The sequence below is a fragment of the Elephas maximus genome, chromosome 17 (assembly GCF_024166365.1).
Source record: "Elephas maximus indicus isolate mEleMax1 chromosome 17, mEleMax1 primary haplotype, whole genome shotgun sequence".
Lineage (NCBI taxonomy): Eukaryota > Metazoa > Chordata > Mammalia > Proboscidea > Elephantidae > Elephas > Elephas maximus.
In genome coordinates, this window is record NC_064835.1 from 72895873 (window position 1) to 72921007 (window position 25135).

Sequence of the window (25135 nt, forward strand, 5' to 3'; positions counted from 1 at the left end):
TTGTTTTCAAATAAATGTAGTATATGTATATTTTTAAATGTTTAGAAATTTTCTCCAAAAGATAGACCTTTTAAAAAATGTTTTTTATTCTGGGGTTTAAACAGATTTCCCATTGCTTATCTCACTTTAAGTTTTAAAATACTTTGGACCAATTAATTAAGGTTTCATCGACCCATTGCTTTTATGAAGCTGTTAGATTGTGTGGCAAAAAGCCCTTTGTATATGAAGGTACTCATGTTTAATACCCTCAGAGTAGGAACTGCTTGGGACCATTCTTGTCATTTGGATAGCATGTTCTTTTTCTAGGCAAAAGGTTCCAAAGCTCTTTAGTAGTACCTGCCTTTACAATTCCCGTAACTCTCCCCAGACTAGAGTTCTTTTCACTTTATCTCTTAAGTGGGGTTTGCAAATATTAGAGGTAGAATATTATATTATATGAGAAAAAAGGTCATGAACCAGATGTAACTCAGTCTTTTTATATCCCACAGTCTTTTTTTCTGGTGACTTTCAGTTTAATGATCTGAGGAATGTTGCATAGTAATGCAAAGTGATCATGACAGGGATTGAAGTGAGTCAGTCTGTACCTGTGGTCCTTCAGATATTTATATGTCCTAGACCTGGTTGCACAGTCATTAAGAGCTGTGGCCGCTAACCAGAAGGTCAGCAATTTGAATCCACCAGCTGCTCCTTGGAAACCCTGTGGGGCAGTTCTACTCTGTCCTGTAGGGTCACTATGAGTCGAAATTGACTTAAAGGCAAGGGTTTGGTTTTAGTTAGAACAGGGCTTAGCACTCAGTAGGTCCTTGTACTGGAAAGATAAATGAATGGGTAGCTACAGGCATTGATATTCAGTAAATGGTTAAAGAAGAAAGGACTTAAGACACCTGACTCCGTTGACTGTGAAAAGCAGCCATAAAATTCACCAGGTAACCATGTTTCGACAACTCTTTGGATATAAAGAGAAAAATAGAATTCAGGAGATTAAGTGAAATTATCTGTTACTTTGGTAACTTAAAGGATGCCATTTTAATAAAACATCATGTTATTGCATAGGTACTGTCTGCTAGAAAAGGTTATCTACTATGTTTTCTTTGATCATGAGTGAATCTGTGGTTTTTAATGGATATATAGATAATACCTTTTTCTTCCTTTGTAGGCATTTGGGATCACAACTTTGTGAATTAGAAAAACTAATAGATAAAATGATGATTGCAGAATTTTCTACTTACTCTCACAGTGACTTAAATAGACCCCTGGAAGATGACTGTCAAATTTTAGAAGAGGTATGTATTCTAACTGTGGAATGACATTGATGTCATTGCTTAGTTTTAATTCCCAAGAGCCAAAGTTTAGAACATATTCTTCTCAGTTTATATGGAGCAAGATTGTCTTAAATTTTTAAGGTCCATCAGACCTATCAAGTCCTTTCCTAGCTATATGACTTTAGCAAGTCCCATAATCCTATGAAATTAGAGAATAAAAATAAATTTTAAAGCTTCATAAGAAACTAGAGTTAAAATGAGATCTTTAAAGCTTACAAACGAAGTTCAAAATGTAGGATGAATTAACTTTATTCATCTGCATGCGTGCGCTGGACTATGTCTTGTATAATATGGTAATTCACCAGTCATTCAGATTGAGCTCCTATGATGAACATGTTTTATATATATACATATATATCATATCTAGGGTTCACTTATCTGGTCACTTCTCAGTGCAGACTATTGGCAAGAACTAGTAAGGAATCTAAAAAGCCTTGATAGAAGCCTAAGTAAAAGAGATTTTTTTTACATGTTAGCAGAGAGTTCAGGTCATCGTTCCAGTGTTCTGAAGTATTTATTGGGCATCAGAGTTTGAGAGATACTTTCTAACTACCTTTTTTAAAACAAGGCCTAAAAATATCCTAATATTTGCCTCCAAACCAGCTTGTTTGGGTCACTGTGGTAGAACAGGATTCACCTGTTTTAGAGCATTGACTCCAAAAATCGGATGACAGAATTGCTATGGGAGAGGTCTTTCCACGCTTCTAGAAAATACCATTTGCAGGGTAAAGATCTGAGGATCAAGCAATAAAACCCTTGATGGTGAATATGAGATTATTTTATATTTAAAATGTAAAATTACATACTCTTACTTTCATAGGAAAGACTAGTGTCTCTTGTATTTGGACTTTTAAAGCAAAGAAAACTCAATTTTTTAGAAATCTATGGTGAAGAAATGATTATTACAGCAAAGAATATCATAAAACAGGTAATATACATTTTTATTTGATTTATTTTGGTCTAGAATCTTCTGTGAAGCTTTTTTTTTAAAAAAAATTATCATGGTAATGAAACCTGCAGTATAATAGTCGTATGTACTTATTTATGTAAAATTGAAAATACAGACAAATAGAAGGAAAAAACCATAACCCTACCACCGTAAAGTTTGCCACTTTAAGAATATTTCTGTGTGTGGATTGTCATTGATGTGTTTCATCGTTGCCGTCATACTGTTAATATGATTTTGAATTGTTCATATTTTGAATTGTTCATATGATTTTGAATTGTTCATAACATAGCGGTTTCTCATATTATTATATAAGCAATACCATTTTTAACGTTTGTACAAAATTCCATCAGTATTATGTTCATTAACAAATATTTACTCAGACGTTTCCTCTGTGTTGAATATTTAGGTTGTTTTTACTTTGATGCGGTGAATTACATGGTCACAAACATCTTTGATATGAAGATTTTTTTTTTTTTGTATTTAGGACTGTTTTCTTAGGGCCGATTCTCAGAAGTAGATTTATTGGTCAGGGTGAAATTATTTTTAAATTGTTTGATATGTAGAATTGAATTGCTGTCTAAAAAGATCTTAGCAATTTATACTCCCCCCAGCAATAATGTTTTTTCCTTGATCTTGGAGAAATTGTAATTATAAACTAAAATCTATGTCTTCTTTAGTCTTCCCTGATCTTTGTTTAACTTTTTTTTACTCAGATAAATTTCATTCACTGAACTTCAGTTTTTCTATACAGTCAGCTCTCTGTATCTGCGGGTTCTGCATCTGCAGATTCATCCAACTGCGGTTCGAAAATACTGGGGTGAGGGGAGTTTGAAAAAGCAAAACCTGAATTTGCGACCCACTCGAGCATTAAGGGGAATCCATGGGAATGAAATGATGTATAGTCACACCCTGCTGTAGCCTCCGGCTATTTCACAGTTTCTCAGTCTCTCTCTAGCACTCTTTGAGCATTGTTCACCTTGTGCCTAGTCTTTATTCCCTAAATGATACAGTATAACAACTATTTACATAGTATTTACATTATATTAGGTATATCTAGAGATGATTTAAAGTATATGGGAAGATGTGCGTAAGTTATATGCAAATACTATGCCATTTTATATGAGGGACTTCAGCATCTGTGGATTTTGGTATTCCTTGGGGCTTCTGGAACTAATCCCCTGAGCATACCAAGGGATTACTGTATATGAAAATATGATGTTAAACATATTTATTAGGTTTAATTGATGATCATTAGGTTAGATGTACATTTTGAGTTTTTATTGTATAAATAAAACAAGCAAAAAGATTACAATCACCCCCTTTTACCTTTCTTAGATACTAATTAATTACTTTTTAAATTGGCACAATTATTTTAGATAATTGTTGGTAATATCTACTAATGCTGAACATATACATATTTTTTCTCTTTTTTTTAATTGTACTTTAGATGAAGGGTTGCAGAACCAACTAGTTTCTCAATGTCATATTGTTTTATGACATTGGTTAACAACCCATGATATGTCACCACTGTCCCTTATCTACCTTGGGTTCTCTTTTACCAGCTTTCCTGTTCCCTCCTGCCTTCTAATCCTTACCCCTGGGCTGGTGTGCCCCTTTAGTCTTGTTCTGTTTTATGGGCCTGTCTAATCTTTGGCTGAAGAGGGGCTGAAGGGTAAACCTCGGGAGTGACTTCATTACTGAGCTAAAAGGGTGTCAGGGGCCATATTCTCAGGGTTTCTCCAGTCTCTGTCAGACCAGTAAGTCTGGTCTTTTTTTGTAAGTTAGAATTTTGTTCTACATTTTCCTCCAGCTCTGTTTGGGACCCTCTAGTGTGATCCCTGTCAGAGCAGGAGGTGGTGGTAGCCGGGCACCATCTAGTTGTACTGGACTGTGTGGTGGAGGCCATGGTAGATGTGGTCTCTTAGTCCTTTGGACTAATCTTCCCCTTGTATCTTTAGTTTTCTTCATTCTCCCCTGCTCCCGAAGGGGTAAGACCAGTGTTGTATCTTAGATGGCCACTCACAGGCTTTTAAGACCCCAGTTGCTACTCACCGAAGCAGAATGTAGAACATTTTCTTTATAAACTATGTTATGCCAGTTGAGCCAGATATTTCTCTAGACCATGGTCCCCACAGCCCTCAGCCTAGCAATTCGGTCTCTCAGGGAGTTTGGATGTGTCTGTGGAGCTTCCATGACCTTGCCTTGTACAAGTTGTGTTGGCTTCCCCAGTATTTAAACATACACATATTCTGTGACCCAGCAATTTTATTCCTAGGTACATGCCCAATAGAAATATATTGTATACCTAAGTTCACCAAAAGACAGTACAAGAGTGTTCATGGCAGCACCATTTGTAATAATTAAAAATCCAGCAATTCTATTCTTATGTACGTATCCAGAAGAAATATACTGTATACATAAGTTCACCAAAAGACAGTACAAGAATGTTCATAGCAGCACCATTTGTAATAATTAAAAACTGTAAACAACCCGGATCCCATCAAGAGTAGAAAGGGTAAATAGAATTGTGTTATATAATACTATACAGTATTAAGCATGAATAAATTATGTGCTTCAACATTGATAAATACCACAGACATACTGTGGAGCTGAAGAAGCCAAACACAAAAGGGCATATATACTGAATGATCCCATTTATGTAGAGTTCAAACAGGCAGAATTAATCTTTTGTATTAGAAGTCAAGACAGTAATTTTTGCGGGGAGGCAGGAGTGACTGGGAGGGGTGTGGGAGGGACTTCTTGGTACTAGTAATGTCCAATTTCTTGAGTTTAGTACTGATTACACAGATGTATTCCATTTGTAAAAAAAAGTTTGAGCTGTAATCATAATTTGTACAATTTTCATGTTTATACTTTAATGAAAGTTTTTTTAATTGCTCTGTTTAATCCCCAGATTTCTCTTGAAGTCTAAGCATTTCTTTATTTCTTTAAACTTTAAATTGTTGAGTGTATTACAAGGAACTGTAACCTCCAAAATAAATTCCTTTTGAGATTTTAATATGAAGCTTATAACTTGTTCCTAAGTATTACAGTTCTTTTTTCTGGTGTGTGATTTTGAACAGATGTGAATAGTAGAAGTTTTAAAATTTATTATAGTTAAGCAAATATTATGGCTCAGACATATATAGTTCAAGAGTAATTATTTAATAGGGCAAGGGTAATGCTGCAGTTTTTCAAACACCTTGAAATACGTGTAAGAGATCCAAAAGAAGCCTAGTAAAACAATTATTATAGTCAGTGAGGTCCTTTTTAATGTACAAATGAAACATGGGAGAATTTAGGATTCTAAAGACAGCTAATCAAATTGTTTGTTTTTTCTTTAATTTTGCAGTGTGTGATTAATAAAGTTTCACAAATAGAAGAAGTAGATACTGATGTTGCTATGAAGTAAGTATACATATATAGGTTGGGGGTTATCAGGGAAAGACAATACACCCAAATTACAATAATTGAAGGAATTATTTACTAAGTTGTGAATAGGGTACAGGAAAACCACAAGTGACAGTGTGGTACCTTTGAAGGAACTAGGGAAGAGAGCAGTTAACAGAATCTAGAAGGAGAAACACATGTATTATTGTTAGCTGCTATCGAGTTGATTTTGACTCAGAGCAACCCCAGTGTGACAGAGTAGAACTACCACATGGGGTTTTCTAAGCTGTAATCTTTACAGGAGCAGATCACCAGGTCTTTCTCTCGTGCAACTTTTAGGTAGGTTCAAACTGCCAGCCTTTAAGTGCACTTAATCGTTGAGCCACCAAACTAAAAAAACCAAACCTGTTGCCGTTGAGTCGATTTCAACTCATAGTGACCCTATAGACAGAGTAGAACTGCCCCATAGAGTTTCCATGGAGTGCCTGGTGAATTCGAATTGCCCACCTGTTGGTTAGCAGCCATAGCTCTTAACCACTACACCACCAGGGTTTCCTTCCGTTGGGCCCCCAGGGCTTTTGAAAGACATGTTAATAGTCGAGAAAAAGCTGTGTCCTTCAGTGGAGGGACTCAGTCATCCTGAGGCAACCGTTTACAAGGGCTCCTCTTTGACCAAACCCAGAAGGTCAATTTTTCAGGACAGACAGCCAGGGTAAAGAGGAATACAACATAAATATGAAGGGGAAAACGGGAGATAATTCTTTATAGAGGAATAGCAAGTATAAGTTTAATTTATTCAGCTATGTAATTAAAAGCCAGCTTTTGATTGGCTTTGAAAAGTTTTCAGTGAATGATTTTGAATTGCCCTTGTAGTGATCTCTTACTTTTTCCCTCAGAGTTTTCAAGTCTGTAATTTTTTGTTTTCACTCTTGAAATTCCTATTCATTTATTTTGAGAAGAAGAATGATATTTTAAAACGATGAATTTCTCATTCATATAGATAGCTAAACCTTTATCAACTAGTCTAAGATATGGATATCAATATGGGCAACCAGGAAGCTTTCCTAGCCCAAACCCAGAGAGTAGGGATTGTGAAATTTTAACTCCCACGCTATTACCTGGTGAGAACTCAGTTTGAGAATTAGTTGAAGCAACCATAGTGATGGGGGAATTACTAGTAACTGGAAAAAATAAATTATGGGAACTCTGTAGCAGCACCATGGATATGGAGAGTGTGTTACTTTTCAATTTTCTTTTTCCCTAAGGAATTTTCTCAACTAACATAGAGAACTTGTTGTATCTTAAGTATAAGAAAGACTATCTTTGAGAATAACTCTCCTAGGTACAGCAGCATCCACTAGAAATTCAGAGTAGTAGGTCATTTTAGTACTATATCTTTATGGAATTGTGTTTTGCATTAATTGTTTTATCTTGAAATTATTAATTGCTGTTAACTATAAAAATAACAATGTTGGCTAATATATAATACTTTTTTTATGTATTAGGTGTTGTTCTGAGTAGTTTATATTTCCAAAAACCATGTGAAGTCGATTCTATTACTCTCCCCATTTTAAGATGAGAAAATAGGGGCAGAGAGGGGCTAAGTCACTTTCCCAGGCTCACAGAGCTAATGAATGGCAGAGCCAGAACTTGAACCAAGGCAGTACAGCTCCAGGGCCCATGTTTCTACTACCGTGCCATATTCCGTCTCATGTGTTGAAAAGTACTTTTTAGTGTAGTTAGAAAAGTAGGGTATTAGATTTGTGGGGGGAGATGTTATGTTCCTGTTTACACTTTCAGCCAAAACTGGTTTGTCTATAGTTTATTCAGTGTCATGGAATATGTTCACATGAAATTTACTCTGTGATAAGGTTCATAGGTTTGTATATGTGACTAGCGTCAGAGATGTTTAAACGAGGAGTTGTTTGGTAGTTGATCTCATCAACTGAAGATTTTATAATTTTAGTTAGACGTCTAAATGAAATTGTTTTATTTTTCCACTACTAGACAGTATTTAATATGGTTTCCACCAATTTGTTAATGTTATTGGCCCAGAAACAATCATTATCTTTGTATTATTTTTTTTCTAGGCTTGCAGATCAGGTGAGAATGTTAAATTTTCCCCAGTGGTTTGATCTGCTGAAGGATATATTCTCTAAATTTATAATTTTCCTACAAAGAGTTAAGGTAAGCTTATATGATTACCACTTTGCCCAGAATAGTCCCTAAAATTGCTAGCTTTCTAGGTATATAATATACAGATGGAATCAAACTAGAATAAAACATAATTTTTTTGCTTTTGTAATTTTCTCATAGAAACCTTGGTTTTAAACAAGATTTGAAGCTATTCAGTATATTTTGACAATTTTTTATAATTTTGGGTGATTTGTTTTATATTGAAAAAAATATTTTATACTAAAAATAAATACTATGATTTAATGATGTTTACTTTGTATTAAATATTATACAGTAATATTTCCTCTTGGGGTTTTGTGATGCTTGAATGTCTCTAAAAAAAACTAAAAATACAATATTGAGAAATGCTTAAAAATCTATCCCAAACCATTTAGTTTTTCTAGAAATTTAATGTGATATAATAGTATTTTCCAACATACAATCCATATTCAAATTATTCTACTAATGTCTTTTGATTTCATTTTTCTATCTGGGATTCAGTCAAGGATCATGCACTTCATTTAATTATCATATTTTTTTGCCAAACCATTTAATTTGAAACCACTTACTCTATAAGGAAAACAACACATGCCACACAGTATTTTTCAGAAGAAAAGATGCCACAGACTCAAATGTATATTGGTTGGAATTTTTTTTTAGTAGCTGTGTTTTCATAGGAAGGCAGTCACTAGAAATTACTGAGTATCACAGTTAAAAAGGACCATGTGTGAAATTTGATATTCTTTAAGTTATCAAGTTTTAGTATTGTGTCACACATGCTAGTTAAAATTCACAGCGTTTCACAAGTACCATGTTAAATGGTCTGGAAGACATCGGTACTTGTTTATGACATGGCTTTTCTCAGTTAACCTTGGAGCAATACTAGGTCATGTGCATAAGCTCTAATGGGATAGAAAAAGTTTTATAGAATGTGATTCACTGTACTCAATTGAGACTATTACTAGACATGTTGATACCACTGATTGATAGTGACTAACAACAAACCTGTATATATGGATTGCTCAATAGCTAGCTCATGTTTTTACTTTTTCTTACGTTCTCGCTGCGACCTCAATATCACTCGTTTCTATAATTGTATGTCTGGATATCTATTATTCCTATATTCCATAGTGTAGAATTTGCCAACTTTTTGCCGGTAATTTTTTTTTTTTAGTAGCTGCTCCACTTTTAGGTTCTATGTCAGTTAAATTATTACATGATGTATGTACAATATGTGAACAGTGATTTGTTATAGTTCATTTTTACATTTGGGTCATTTAAGCTAGTACATCTATAGAACATCTTTGAAGATAACATATAATCTTTATAAATATGGTACTTTCTTTTTTGAAAAAGGTCTGTGATTCTGTAAGGATATGATTTTACTGAAAAATAGTGTTAATTACAAGCTGTTCATTTTTAATGAATAACTTTTTAATAACTAAAAGTTTGAAATAGCCATATGTCTCACAATAGAGAAATGGCAAAATAAATTATGCCTGGTATATCTTTTTCATGGAATATCATGCTGCAAGGATTTTTAATGATAGAAGAAAATACATAGTTAAAACAAAGTTAAAAAACCAGATATACCCGTTGCTGTTGAGTTGTCTCCAACTCATGGTGACCCCATGTGTGTCAGAGTAGAACTGTGCTTTTCAAGGGTAATTTTTCAGAAGTGGCTAGTTAGGTCTTTCTTCCATGGAGCCTCCGGGTGCACTTGAACCTCCAACCTTTTGGTTAGCAGCTACATGCGTTAACCATTTGCAATACCCAGGACTCCATGTTATGATTTTCTTTTCTCTTCATTTATCTTCATAGAACAAAGAGACAGTCAAACTGTCTTCTAAGTGATTATTTTATAGGTGGTAGGATTATATGTAATTTTAATCTTTTGTTTATTCTTTTCGGTTTTTCTTAACTTTTCTATGAACAAGAGGTATAACTTTTATATAATTAGAAAAAAGTTGGTTTTTAGAAAGCAGCGTTTACTTTGTTATAGGTAAAAACTAATTTGAAGCTCTTGTTTAATTTACTAGACTTAATTACTGTCCTGCACTCTTATATTTATTTCACAAGAACGAAGTATATTCCATATGTTTTAGTATCAAAATAAATATTTCTTTAAAAAAAATTGAAGCTTAAAATTTAGCCAGAGCATTTCAATAGTGTGTTTAGTTTAAATGAAGAAAGACTAAGACGATTGGGGTTTGCGGATTTTATATTTGAGTGATTATTAATGACTTAAGGATTTATATTACTGTTAACTGAATTTTGAGTTTTTATTAGAATTCTCGTTTGCTCTCTGTATCATAGATTAGGCTGATTTATATAGCTAAAAAAGAAAATAACCCTTAAATGCAGTGTACGTTCCTTTCAAGCAATTTTTAGTTCTTAAATTTTTATTTCGTTATATGGACGTTTCTTGGTCTGCTACATTGATACTTATCAGCATGGTTACCAGAGTTGTATTCATTCTTGCTGTTCTTAAGGTCGGAAAATTATATTTTTAGTTGTGCTGATGTTTTTGAAATGAACGTGACTATAGACTGCTGTAATAGATAAGTTCAGAAAGTTATGTCCCTATTGTTAAACTGTTATACTTGGAAAATCTTATTTTTGGAGATCAGCTTTCTGGCATCCTTAAGCAAGATTGGCTCTGGATTTAGAAAAAAAATGATTAGAAAACCTCTTAAGCTATAGTGAAAACAGCAAAGAAGAATTCTTAAGAGAATGCCTGATATCTGTTTATAGAAAATGTATTATTTTATCAGCTAAAATGTTATCAGTTAAAAGTGACAAAATATTCAACTCAAACTAATTTGAGCAATAGAAGAAATATATTAGCTGAGGTAATTAAAATTAGTATAAGAGTAAGTTGGGTTTCAGGCCTAGTTTGATACTGGCTCTCCAGCTCATATTCTCTCTTAATTCAGTTCTACCTTCCTCTTTGTATTGGCTTCATCTTTAGACTGACTCAACATCATAGTAGCAAAATGACTACAACAGTCGCTAGTCTGCCCCATCTGCTCACCACACCCTCTAGAACAAGAGAGTTCTTCCCCATCATCAAATGGAAGTCCTTGGCTTCATTTGACTGGGACCAGTTTAGTTCACATGTCCAGTCATTGTGGTCAGGAAAATGACATGTGCTGATTGGGTTAGGTCTGGATTGTCTTCTCATCTCTGAGCTAGTCATGGAGGCAGAGAGGTTGGGAGTACGCTGTTTGAGCTGTTTACAACCCATACCTGAAGCTGGAATGTATGCTTAGTTCTACCCAAATTGTATACCTGCTGTACGCTGGGGGAGGTCCAGAATAGATATTAGGGAGAGAAAGACCATGTCCATCATCACGGTCTTTTTATATGGAAAAAAGAAAAAGAAAATCAACAAGACAGGAGATGGTGAGAAGAAAGAGAAAGTAAAGACCGGGGAAGCAGGTGCATCAAAGATTAAGACAATAATACCCATTGTTGTTGAGTCGGTTCCTACTCGTAGTGACCCTAAAGGACAGAGTAGAGCTGCCCCATAGAGTTTCCAAGGAGCGCCTGGTGGATTCGAACTGCCGATCTTTTGGTTAGCAGCTGTAGCACCTAACCACTACACTACCAGGGTTTCCATTAAGACAGTAGTGGGAATTAAAAGCAGCAATGGTTAAGTGTAGCAAGCAGCAAATCTGTGACAATAGAGAAGAAGCAAATGATCAGTAAAGAAAGGAAAAAAGGTAGTATCCATAGACACTTGGCTACTTTAGCCCCCTAGGGCACCGAATCTCTGCTGTATACACTATCGGTTATTGAGTTACTTAGAATACTGGCAGTGGGATTTTTTTTTAGAATACTTACAGTTCCAAATAACAGAAAATACAACTCAGAGTGTCTTAAACAATTAAGAGGATTTATTAGTTCAGTTGACTGAAAAATATCCAGAGGTAGCCTGTAGGTGCTTGACAGAGAGGGTTATGATTGATCAGGCTTTGGCTTTGTTTCTCCACAGTTCTTTCAGTCTGTCTTCTTTATATTTTCTTTATGAACATTAAGCTCAGCACTTCCATGTGCTGATTTGACTAGCTTAGACCCTTGTTCTGTCTTTGGAAACCTGAAGTTGACCTGTCTTTGGAGACTTGTTTCCCTAAAACCATGTAGATCCTGAAAGAGAAATCAAGGGCTTTGAGGAAGGGGACAATAAATTATGAGAATGTAATCATGAATGTTAAAGTAGGTAAATAGCCTCTTATTTCTTAATAATCTATAAAGACACTAATTTATATAACTCTACTCTTCATGCACATAGCTTTTAATATTTATTGAGCACTTCCTGTGTGCCAGGCACTATTCTAGACATTAGGGTCTAGCTCTCATGGAGCTAACGTTATATCGGAAGGCCAGAAGGAGACAAATATACAGGTCGTTTTAGATAGTGATAAATGTTATTTTAAAAATGGATAATGGGATAGAGTTGCTGGAGGAGAATCAAGGAAAGCTTCTTTGAGGAGGTGACACGTGTCAGAGTTTGAATGTTGAGAAGGATCTATGTATGCAGAGATCAAGGGGAAGCGCATTCAAGGCAGAGGAAACAGCAAAGTGAGAATGATCTTGAAATGTTAGAAGAACAGAAAGAAAACTGGACTGTCTGGAAATTAGTGAATGATAGAAGGTATAAGGTAAGGAGAGGTGGATGGGCTAGACATGACAAGGAATGCAGATTTTTGTTCTTTTAGGCAGGAACATCAACTGATACGGTTCTCTTATGGGCAAGTTGAAGTATGTTCAATGTAACCTGTTCAAGAGGTTAGAGAAATGTGCAACATGTTTTAGGTTGATTTCCATTTATAAAATCGATTAAAATACAGGAACTCTTTTCCTAAGTATTAGTGAACTAATTTCTCCTGAGCAGTTCTTTTTTGCAAGCCACCTTTATTGTACAATAAAAGATTAGTAGACATTCCAATATACATGATTTTAACTTGTTTATGATCATAAAATGTTCAAAATTACATGCACAGAATTCACTTTTGGGCACTTCAGGCACAAGGTAATTTTAAATCCTTTGAAAATGATCCTGCTTTTTTCTAGGCAACGTTAAATATCATTCATAGTGTTGTGCTCTCAGTTCTTGACAAAAACCAAAGGACTAGAGAATTGGAGGAAATTTCACAACAGAAGAATGCTGCAAAGGACAATTCATTGGACACAGAGGTGGCTTATTTAATCCACGAGGGCATGTTTATAAGTGACGCATTTACTGAGGGTGAATTAACACCTACAGCAGTCGACACTACCTCTCAAAGAAACGCATCTCCAAATAGTGAGCCCTGCAGCAGTGATTCGGTGTCCGAACCAGAGTGTACCACTGATTCTTCATCCAGCAAAGAGCAGACGTCATCATCGGTTACTCCAGGAGGCGTGGATATGATGTGAGTATAGAGCCTACTATTAAATTTATTGACAAGACTTTGAGTCATTTTATTAGTGGTTTCGGAAACCCTGGTGGCATAGTGGTTAAGTGCTACGGCTGCTAACCGAGGGGTCGGCAGTTCAAATCTGCCAGGCGCTCCTTGGAAACCCTATGGGGTAGTTCTACTCTGTCCTGTAGGGTCGCTATGAGTCGGAATCGACTGGATGGCACTGGGTTTGGTTTTTTTTTTTTTTATTAGTGGTTTCAATAAGGTTGATTATTCATTTTATTGGGGAAAAAAACATGTAAACTTTGGCCTTGGAATTTAACAAAAATATATCAACTTCACAGAACATGTATCCTTTTTTTTTTTTTTGAAAATGTATGAAAAGTAAAGAGGTGAGCATTAGAAGTAATTGGGAATTGTGGAATTGATTTTTGTGCATAGTATGCATTTGAGTTTCCTATTGCCCAATATGGAAATTCATTTGACCCATTCCCGTTCATTAAAAAGGCTGTGTTATCCATTGCCCTGTACTGACACCTTTGTCATAAACTAAATATTCCCTTATGTGTGGGGCTGTTTCTGGACTATTTTGTTCAGTTGTCTGTCTTTGTACCAGTATCATTAAGTAAAGTTGTCTTAGTTACTATACCATTTTTTTTAATTGTGGTAAAACAGAGATGCCATAAAATTTTCCATGGGGTCTTAAAAGCTTGTGAGCAGCCATCTAAGATACAATAATTTGTCTCTTCCCGTCCGAAGCAAAGAAGAGCGAAGACAGCCAAAGACTCAAGGAAACAGTTAGTCCACAGGACTAATGGACCACATAAACCACAGTCTCCACTATCCTGAGACCAGAAAAACTAGATGGTGCCTGGCTACAACTCTCAACTGCCCTGACCAGCACCACAATAGTGGGTCATGGACAGAGTGGGAAAGAAATGTAGAACAGAACTCAAACTCATAAATAAGACCAAGCTTACTGGTCTGATAGAGACTGGTGAAACCCAAGACTGTGGCCCTTAGACACCCTTCATACTTGGAACTGAAATCAGTTTCTGAGATTACATTATAGCCACATAATGGATAGGTCTGTACAATGAACAGTAACACCAGTGAGGAATGCACACCTCAGAACAATCAACATTTATATGAGACCTAAAGGGCAGCATTTGCCCAATTGGAAAGTTCAGAAGGAAGGTAGGGGCAGGAAAGCTGGGCAAATGGACATGGGGAACCCAGGGAGGAAGTGGGGAGAGTGCTGACACATTCAGGGGTTTGTAACCAATGTCACGAAACAAGCTGTGTATAAATTATTGATTGGGAAACTGATTTTCTCTGGAAGCTTTCACCTAAACGATGATATATTATTTCCCACCACCCCCCCCCCCCCCAAAAAAAAATTGTTTTTCAGCCTCTCATCAGTCTTTTCTGGAATCAGCAGATGCCCGGGATATGAGTCTGTGTGGCAGGCTCACATATCTGGGTTTTCTTCTGAATCTTAGCTCTGTAATTCTTCACTGCCTTGTTAGTTTTCTGTTGCCTTCACATAGGTTTGTTTACATTTTCTCCTTCCTTTCTTTAAGAGTACAGTCCAGAATGTACACTTAGTACTTTGAACACATCCCAGTTGCCAGAATATTGTCACATGACTGTATTAGCTATGAAGAAGGCTTGAGAAGTAGAGTTTTTAGCTTATTGACCATTTGCCCAACTAAAATCATTATTGTGGCAGAAGAGAGAACAGATATTGAAAGACCTGAGGGAGAATTTTTAGAAATCCTGCAAAAACACAAAACTTCCCTTCAGTAGTAAACTTGAATTTGGAATGTAAGCAGGCATTTTTGTGGGAGCTGGTATTGAAACATTACTAGACTGCATATATAGAAGTTAAACATTGGAGCAGACATGGATAGGAAGACTTAACATTATAAAAATGTCTGTTCTACCAAAAGCGACCTATACATTTAATGCAATTCCGATCCAAATTCCAACGACATTCTTTAATGAAATGGAGAAAAAAAATCACCAATTTCATGTGGAAGGGAAAGAGGCCCCGGATAAGTAAAGCATTACTGAAAAAGAAGAACAAAGTGGGAGGCCTTACTCTACCTGATTTTAAAACCTATTATACCACTACAGTAGTCAAAACAGCCTGGTACTGGTACGACAACAGATACGTAGACCAATGGAACAGAATTGAGAGTCCAGACATAAATCCATCCACATTTGAGCAATTGATATTTGATAAAGGCCCCAAAACAGTTAAATGGGGAAAAGACAGTCTTTTTAACAAATGGTGCTGGCATAACTGGATATCCACGTGCAAAAAAAAAGAAACAAGACCCATACCTCACTCCATGCACAAAATGAGCTCAAAATGGATGAAAGACCTAAATATAAAATCTAAAACGATAAAGATCATGGAAGAAAAAATAGGGACAACGTTAGGGGCCCTAATACATAGCATAAACAATATACGAAACATTACTAACAATGCAGAAGAAAAACTAGGTAACTGGGGCTCCTAAAAATCAAACACCTATGCTCAGCCAAAGACTTCACCGAAAGAGTAAAAAGATTACCTACAGACTTGGAAAAAGTTTTTAGCTATGACATTTCTGATCAGCGCCTGATCTCTAAAATCGACATGATACTGCAAAAACTCAACTGCAAAAAGACAAATAACCCAATTAAAAAATGGGCAAAAGATATGAACAAACACTTCACTAAAGAAGACATTCAGGTAGCTAACAGATACATGAGGAAATGTTCACGATCATTAGCCATTAGAGAAATGCAGATCAAAACTACAATGAGATTCCATCTCCAACAAGGCTGGCATTAATCCAAAAAACACAAAACACTAAATGTTGGAGAGGCTGTGGAGAGATTGGAACACTTTCTACAGTGCTGGTGGGAATGTAGAATGGTACAGCCACTTTGGAAATCGATTTGGTGCTTCCTTAAAAAGCTAAGAGTAGAACTACCATACGATCCAGCAATCCCACTCCTTGGTATATATCGTAGAGAAATAAGACCCTTTACACAGATATATGCACACCCATGTTCATTGCAGCACTGTTTACAATAGCAAAAAGATGGAAGCAACCAAGGTGTCCATCAACGGATGAATGGATAAATAAATTATGGTATATTCACACAGTGGAATACTACACATTGATAAAGAACAGTGATGAATCTGTGAAATATTTCATAACATGGAGGAATCTGGAAGGCATTATGCTGAGTAAAATTAGTTGCGAAAGGACAAATATTGTATAAGACCACTATTATAAGAACTTGAGAAATAGTTTAAATAGAGAAGAAAATATTCTTTGATGGTTAGGAGGGAGGGAGGGAGGGTGAGAGGGGTATTCGCTAATTAGATAGTAGATAAGAACTACTTTAGGTGAAGGGAAAGACAAGACACAATACAGGCAAGGTCAGCACAACTGGACTAAACGAAAAGCAAAGAAGTTTCCAGAATAAACCGAATGCTTGGAAGGCCAGCATAGCAGGGGCGGGGGTTTGGGGACCATGGTTTCAGGGGACATCTAAGTCAATTGGCATAATAAAATCTATTAAGAAAACATTCCACATCCCACCTTGGAGAGAGGTGTCTGGGGTCTTAAACGCTAGCAAGTGGCCATCTAAGATGCATCAATTGGTTTCAACCCACCTGGATCAAAGGAGAATGAAGAACACCAAGGACACAAGGTAATTACGAACCCGAGAGACAGAAAGGGCCACATAAACCAGAGTCTACATCAGCCTGAGACCAGAAGAGCTAGATGGTACCCGGCTATAACTGATGACTGCCCTGACAGGGAACGTAACAGAGAACCCCTGAGGGATCAGGAGAGCAGTAGGATGCAGACCCCAAATTCTCGTAAAAAGAACAGATTTAATGGTCTGACTGAGACTAGAAGGACCCTGGTGGTCATGGCCCCCAGACCTTCTGTTGTCCAGGACAGGAACCATTCCCAAAGCCAACTCTTCAGACATGGATTGGACTGGACAAGGGGTTGGAGAGGGATGCTGGTGAGGAGTGAACTTCTTGGATCAGGTGGACACTTGAGACTATGTTGGCATCTCCTGCCTGGAGGGGAGATGAGAGGGTTAGAGGGGGTTAGAAGCTGGTGAGATGGACACGAAAAGAGAGAGTGGAGGGATGGAGTGGGCTGTCTCATCAGGGGGAGAGCAATTGGGAGTATGTAGCAAGGTGTATATAAGTTTTTGTGTGAGAGACTGACTTAATTTATAAACTTAAAGCACAATTAAAAAAAAAAAAAAAAAACATCGGAGCAGAGGAAGGTTAGCACAGTAGAGATAGAATTAGACTTGTTCTGGGTTTTAGTCCACCCCCTTAACCTTGTGAACCTTGTGTTTATGGAAGCAGACTGCCACATCTTTCTGGTAGGTCATTAAATTATGTAAAGATACAGGGCTCTCATCTGTAAAGTAGGTACTCATCTACCTCCCTCCGAGTGTGACAGTCTAACACGATAATGTTTCTGGGAGCACTTTACAAATACTAAGCCCTCTGTTATCTTAAAGAATTAGTAAATAAATTTAGTGATAAAATTATGAAGGACAGCAGGTAATAAGTTTAATACCTCAATTCAGTTAGAATGGTGGTTTACCTTGAATGAACATACATCAGAGCCTCTTTGTAATATCTGTGAAAGTTATTTTATCTCAACCCAAAGAGAGAAAATAATACTAAAGCACTTAGCCATACTCACAGTAATACTTAACTGAACTTTTGGCATGGAATCAATGCTTTTTATATATGCCCCAGGAGGAAAATATGTATAGAAAAATAAATCTTAACATTTGTCTTTGAAAATTGGAAAAAGTATTTTACATCTTATTAAAAAACTACTGTTTGCTTGTAAGTTTCTTGAGGGCAACAACCTATTGTATTCTCTTGAGTGCCTGACACTTTTAAACATAGTAAATGCTCAGTAAATATTAGTTGAGTCGAACTGAATGTTAACTGTCATTTATAATTACAAGTAAAAAGGGACGCTTTGCCGTGAAATGACATTCTTTCCTTCTTCCTCCTTTCCCTGTGCCATCAGAGGTACCTGTGTGAAAGTCTTCTCCTGCCACTCCTACCACCTTGTACCTAAACTATGTATATATATACACACACACACACATATATAGCCATTATTTTTGTAAAATTTCCAGTCATAGTCTGAACTAAATGTTTAAAAATTACTACAGTAGACATTGAAATTATTCTTATATAAACTAAAAAAACCAAACCCGTTGTCATGAGCCAATTCCAGCTCATAGCGACCCTATAGGACAGAGTAGAACTGCCCCCATAGGGTTTCCAAGGCTGTAATCTTTACGGAAGCAGACTGCCACATCTTTCTCCTGTGGAGCAGCTGGCGAGTTTGAATCACCAACCTTTCATTTAGTAGATGAGCGCTTTAGCCATTGTGCCACCAAGGCTCCTTATTCTTCCTCTTAAACCCAGTGCCGTCGAGTCGATTCAGACTCATAGTGTTAAGGTTGTGTAATAACTATTTGCATTATATGAGCATTTTTAAGTTATGTCTCAACACAGAAACTCTAAAGTATTTGACACATGACAATTTTTTCTCAAATATGAATTTTACAGCTTTTTGTCGTTTTAATTGATATGTCACCTATAGAGAACAATGTGTTCTAAACTTTACCTGACCACATCTCACTTTATCTTTTTCAGGGTCGGTGAGGACATGAAGTTAACTGACTTGGAGCTAGGAAAACTGGCAAATAGTATCCAGGAGTTACTTTTTAATGCTTCAGACATATGCCATGATCGAGCGGTCAAATTTCTCATGTCAAGAGCAAAGGTTAGTTATTTTGATAAAGCTTTAGATATTTTATATTTTATACATGATATAATATGTTTTGAAGGTCTGGAATTATGTCTTTGCTTGTATCACTGTGTTCCCCATAATGTATATTGTATTTTTAATACTTAATAAAGTTAATAGCATTACTGGTGTGGCCTTTTAGGGAGATGTAAAATAATCCAAGTAAAAGAAATAGGAAAAATTATTAAAGCATTCTTTTCAAATAAATGATTAAAGGGTTTCTTTTTAAATATAATACCTTAATAATAATTAACTTGAACACTAATACACTGTTTTATGAGTGTGTGCGGCGAAATGTTTATGAGTAAATTAGTTAAACTCCAATATTGTGAAAATTTTAGAGTTTATGGCCTGAATTCATTTGAGCTGGTGTATTAGCTATAAAGGGATCAGACTTTTTAAGCTTTTTATATGCAATTTTGGGGGCCGAAGTTTTGAGAGATTTTATTAAAAGTGATTTAAAAAATTTGTTTTAGACTTATTAAAACTTGTTAAATTGGTTTTATAGCTCATCCATGCTTCATGTTATAGTAACTCTTTGTCTTCATTTTTGTGTTATCTTTGATATTTAGGATGGTTTTCTTGAGAAGCTAAATTCCACGGAGTTCATAACACTTTCTAGATTAATGGAAACATTCATTTTAGACACTGAACAAATCTGTGGAAGAAAAAGCATGTCATTACTTGGAGCACTCCAGAGCCAAGCTAATAAATTTGTAAATAGGTTTCACGAAGAGAGAAAAACCAAGCTCAGGTATCATCGTCTCCTTTCTATTCCCCAATGTTTTTCTCCTTTTCTTTTACAAAACACAGTGTAAACCAAGACACTTACAGATTAACCAACCAAAAAGCCCTTAAATTTTTTTTTTTTTTAATTAAAGGCAGATTATAGAAATAAAATCACATTTCTTGGCTCTTACAAGTGAGGTTAGAATATTTGTTTCCGTTAGAATATTTATGAGGAGGATCCCTAATAGGTTGACTTTTTCTTTCCCACTCAAAGTGAAGTAAATTATGTTTCACCACCGTTCTTGGTTAGGCTAAGGGATATAAATAGGAAAATATTTTCTTAAAAATATTGGTACTATTTATGAATTATTTTTTCTTTTGACCCATTAGTGCATTTTCTTATGTATAAATTATACCTCGATAAGGTTTTTTTTTTTTTTTTTTTAAGGTTTAAAACAAAGCCTAAACCTTTGTTTATCGAGAGATAACCATTCATAACTTTTTGATACAGTTTCTTCCAGGATGCCTACAATGATCTTTTTTTTTTTTTAAATTTTAACAAGATCCCTGGGTGATTCTTTTCTTTTTTTCTTTTAATTGTGCTTTAGGTGAAAGTTTACAGCTCAAGTTAATTTCTTATTCAAAAATTTATACATGTATTGTTTGGTGACATTAGTTACAATCTGAATGTTTTCAGTTTATCCAGGTGCTCAGCACTTTTAAAAGTCTAATGTGCTCACTTAGCTCTTTTTTTCTTTATCTGTTCAGCCAAGGAAGATGGCAGTGAAATAGTAAAGTTTATCTTTCTTTCTTTTCACTTCTGAACAGCCTCCTCTTAGACAATGAGCGCTGGAAGCAAGCTGATGTCCCTGCAGAATTTCAGGACCTTGTTGATTCTGTATCAGATGGAAGGATTGCTTTACCTGAAAAGAAACCAGGGGGTATGTGTATTCCTTCACACTTTCTTCCAATTTTATGTTCATTTCATATGATTGTTCAATATTTCTTTGATTGGCAATGCCTCTCCAAAAGCCTAGAACTCATATTCCCAGTTCAGTCAGTAGTTGACAGGGAAAGTACTTACAGTAATTTTTAATAATAATTTCACATATTTATTGTTAACCATGCACCAGAGACTGACCCGTAACCTTTACATACTTCAGTTTATCCTCACAGCAACCGAGAAGGAAGGTACTATTATGGTCCTGTTTAACAGTGAGGAGATTTGAGCCTTAGAGAGGTTAAGGAATTTTGTCCAAAGTCATGAATGATGAGCTCATATTTAAAGCCAGCTTTATGTGATTTCACAGCTATATTCTTAATCACTGTACCATATTGTTGAGTTTAGAGACATGCATACTAATAAGGGTTTACTTTGTAAAACTGTTAGATATTAGTAACCAAAAAGCAAACCACTTGCTGTCGAGTCAGTGCCTACTCATGGCAACTCCATGTGTGTCAAAGTAGATTGGTGCTCCATGGGATTTTTAGCGGCTGATTTTTTGGAAGTGGTCACTAGGCCTTTCTGCCAAGGAGCATCTGGGTAGACATGAATCTTCAACTTTTCAGTTAGTAGCTGAGCACATTAACTTTCTGCACCATCCAGGGACTCCTAGATATTGACACAGAGATAAAAATTATATTTCTTATTTAAAGGGACTAAGTCTCATGAGCAAAACCAAAAAATATATTAGCAATCACAAGTCATGCAATAGTGATATGATAGAGAAAACCAAAATATAAAGAATCTTCAAGAAAGAGGGCTAGGAAGAAGAATGAGAAAGAGAGGCCAAAGGGGGGAAGAAAAAAACCAAACCCATTGCTGTCAGTTTGATTCCAACTCAGCAACCCTGTAGGACCGAGTACAGCTACCCCATAGGGTTTCCAAGGAGCGGCTGGTGGGTTCAAACTGCTGACCTTTTGTTTAGCAGCCGAGTACTTAAGAGGCCAGAGAGGAAGGAAGAATCCAGAAGAACATAAAAGTAAAAAAAAATTAGAGTTTCAAGGAGAGAATTGTCATTGTTAACAAATACAGTTTGGGTATCACGAAATGGATGTTGTGGCTGGGAGATATTTTTGTATACCAGTTAAAGCATAGTCACCACGTGCTAATAATGTAAATGGACTTATAACATCCTGTAATAACAGCTTGAAATTATGAAATTCATGACATTTTTAATAAAGAGAGCAATTGCCATTGTTTCAAATTTTATGCACTTATTGAAAGCTTAATATTTTTACATTGAAATTTTCACTCAGCATAATGCCTTCCAGATTCATCCATGTTATGAAATGTTTCCCAGATTCATCATTATTCTTGTTGCGTAGTATTCCATTGTGTGAATATACCGTCCTTTGTTTATCCATTCATCCATTGATGGGCACCTAGATTGTTTCCATCTTTTTGCTATTGTGAATAGTGCTGCAGTGAACATGAATGTTCATATATCTATTCATGTGATGGCTCTTATTTCTCTAGGATATATTCCAAGGAGTGGGACTGCTGGATTGTATGGTAGTTCTATTTCTAGCCTTTTAAAGAAGTGCCAAATCGATTTCCAAAGTGATTGTACCATTTTACATTCCTACCAACAGTGTATAAGTGTTTCAGTCTCTCCACAACCTCTCCAACATTTATTATTTTGTGTTTTTTGGCTTAATGCTAGCCTCGCTGGGGTGAGATGGTATCTCATGGTAGTTTTGATTTGCATTCCTCTAATGGCTAATGATCGTGAGCATTTCTTCATGTATCTGTTAGCTACCTGAATGTCTTCTTTGGTGAAATGCCTGTTCATATCCTTTGCCCATGTTTTAAATGGGTTGTCTTTTTGTTGTTGAGGTTTTGCAGTATCTTGTAGACTTTAGAGAATAGACGCTGATCGGATTTGTTGTAAACATAGTAGTTTTTAAATTAACAATTATGAATTTGTGAATATAGAGTGATTGAATTAACCATGTACTTTTTTTTTTTTTTTTCCCTCCAAAGTAAATGATTTATTTTCTCTTCCTCTTGGGAGAATACCAACAATAAGTGATTTCTTTTACATAACCTGCCTCTCCCCCAGTGTTTTTTTTCTGAAAGAGAAGAAGGTATATGTTGTTAGAGGTACATTAACATTTTACTAGTTCTAGTGGCTCAGTGCCTTATATCCTGAGGGGCTTTTCTTCTGCCTGCTATTCATAAGGTTTTTCCTGGCTAATCCTTTTCAGAAGTAGACCGCTGGGTCTTTCTTCCTAGTCTCTCTTAATCTGGAAGCTCAGCTGAAACCTGTCCACCATGGGTGACCCTGCTGGTATTTGAATACTGGTGGCATAGCTTCCAGCATCACAGCAGCATGGAAGCCTCCACAGTACAACAAGCTAAGAGACCCCAGGAATTGACAGAATACCAATTGAGATGTTTCAACAAATGGATGCAGCACTAGAAGCGCTCACTCATCTATGCCAAGAAATTAGGAAAACAATTACTTGGCCAATGGACTGGAAGAGATCCATATTTATGCCTATTACCAAGAAAGGTGACCCAACCAAATGCGAAAATTATTGATGGTATCGTTAATATCACATGCAAGTAAAATTTTGCTGAAGATCATTCAAAAGCAGCTGCGGCACTGTTTATCTACAGGGAACTGCCAGAAATTCAAGCTGGATTCAGAAGAGGACGTGGAACCAGGGATATCATTGCTGATGTCAGATGGATCTTGGCTGAAAGCAGGGAATACCAGAAGGATGTTTACCTGTGTTTTATTGACTGTGCAAAGGCATTTGACTGTGTGGATCAAATTATGTGTGAACAAATTATGAATAACATTTCAAAGAATGGAATCCCGGAACACTTTATTGTGTTCGTGCAGAACTTGTACATAGATCAAGAGGCAGTTGTTTGAACACAACAAGGGTATACTGCGTGGTTTAAAGTCAGGAAAGATGTGCGTCAGGGTTGTATCCTTTCACGATAACCTATTCAGTCTGTGCGGTGAGCAAATAATACAAGAAGCTAGACTGTATGAAGAGGAACCCAGTATCAGGATTGGAGGAAGACTCATCAACAACCTGTGTTATGCAGATGACACAGCCTTGCTTGTTGAAAGTGAAGAGGTTTTGAAGCATTTACAGATGAAGCTCAAAGACCACAGCCTTCAGTATGTATTACGCCTCAACATAAGGAAAACAAAAATCCTCAGAACTGGACCAAGAAGCAACATCATGATAAATGGAGAAAAAAATTGAAGTTGTCGAGGATCTCATTTTACTTGGATCCACAATCAACAATCATGGAAGCAGCGGTCAAGAAATCAAAAGACTCATTGTTGCATTGGGGAAATCTGCTGCAAAAATACTCTTTAAAATGTTAAAATGTAATGACGTCACTTTAAGGACTTAAGTGCACCTGGCCCAAGCCATAGTGTTTTCACTTGCCTTATATGCATGTGAAGGCTGGATGATAAATAAGGAAGACTTCGAAGAAGAAACCCTTTGAATTGTCGTGTTGTTGAAGAATATTGAATATACCAGGGACTGCCAAAAGAATTAACAAATCTGTCTTAGAAGAGGTACAACCAGAAAGCTGCTTACGAGCAAGGATAACGAGACCACGTCTCACACACTTTGGCCAGGTTTTCAGGAAGGATCAGTCCCTGAAGAAGGATATCGTGCTTGGTAAAGTAGAGGGTCAGTGAAAAAGAGGAGGACCCTCAATGACATGGATTGACACAGTGGCTGCATAACAACTATTGTAAGGATGGCGCAGGACCAGGTGGTGTTTTGTTCTGTTGTACATAGGGTGGCTGTGATTCAGAATTGACTCGAGGGCACCCAACAACAACAACAGAGTGGCACAGCAGTTAAGACCTAGGGCTGCTAACCAAAAGGTTGGCAGTTTGCATCTACCAGGTGCTCCTTGGAAACCCTATAGGGCAGTTATTTTGGGTCCTATAGGGTTACTATGAATCGGAATCAACTTGACAGTAACAAGTTTTTTGTTTTAATCAAATTTAAGGATCCTTTGTTTTTATTCATTTATCCACCATACATTTTATTGAGTTAGTGCTAACTTCTTAGCCAGGCATTGGGTGAGTGAAAGGTAATGGCTAGCAGCTAATGTTTATTGAGTGGTTACCAGGTGCCATACGCTATTCTAAGTGCTTTATGTGTTATTATCTCATCTATAGCTCCATGAGCTAGACACTATTAGTGTTCCCATTGAAAAATTCTGGAAATTGGGGCACAAAGAGTGTAGGTAATTTTCCCAAGGTTGCATAGCTAGGAAGAGCTGAAATTTTTTTTTTT

At 36.3% G+C, this 25135-nt stretch overlaps 1 protein-coding gene across 11 annotated transcripts in view; it reads left to right on the forward strand.

The window, feature by feature from the left end:
* VPS54 (VPS54 subunit of GARP complex) overlaps nt 1-25135 on the forward strand; it is a 106184-nt gene that overhangs the window by 54794 nt on the left and 26255 nt on the right. For all 11 annotated transcript variants that reach the window (XR_007513705.1, XM_049857574.1, XM_049857573.1 and 8 more), the window contains 8 exons: nt 1157-1283; nt 2143-2250; nt 5624-5679; nt 7752-7848; nt 12913-13253; nt 18964-19093; nt 19690-19871; nt 20675-20787. Coding sequence is in view for 10 of the 11 variants with exons in the window: in XM_049857574.1 (XP_049713531.1) it covers nt 1157-1283; nt 2143-2250; nt 5624-5679; nt 7752-7848; nt 12913-13253; nt 18964-19093; nt 19690-19871; nt 20675-20787 (1154 nt within the window). In the remaining variant the exon portion in view is untranslated. The remainder of the gene's footprint in view (nt 1-1156; nt 1284-2142; nt 2251-5623; nt 5680-7751; nt 7849-12912; nt 13254-18963; nt 19094-19689; nt 19872-20674; nt 20788-25135) is intronic.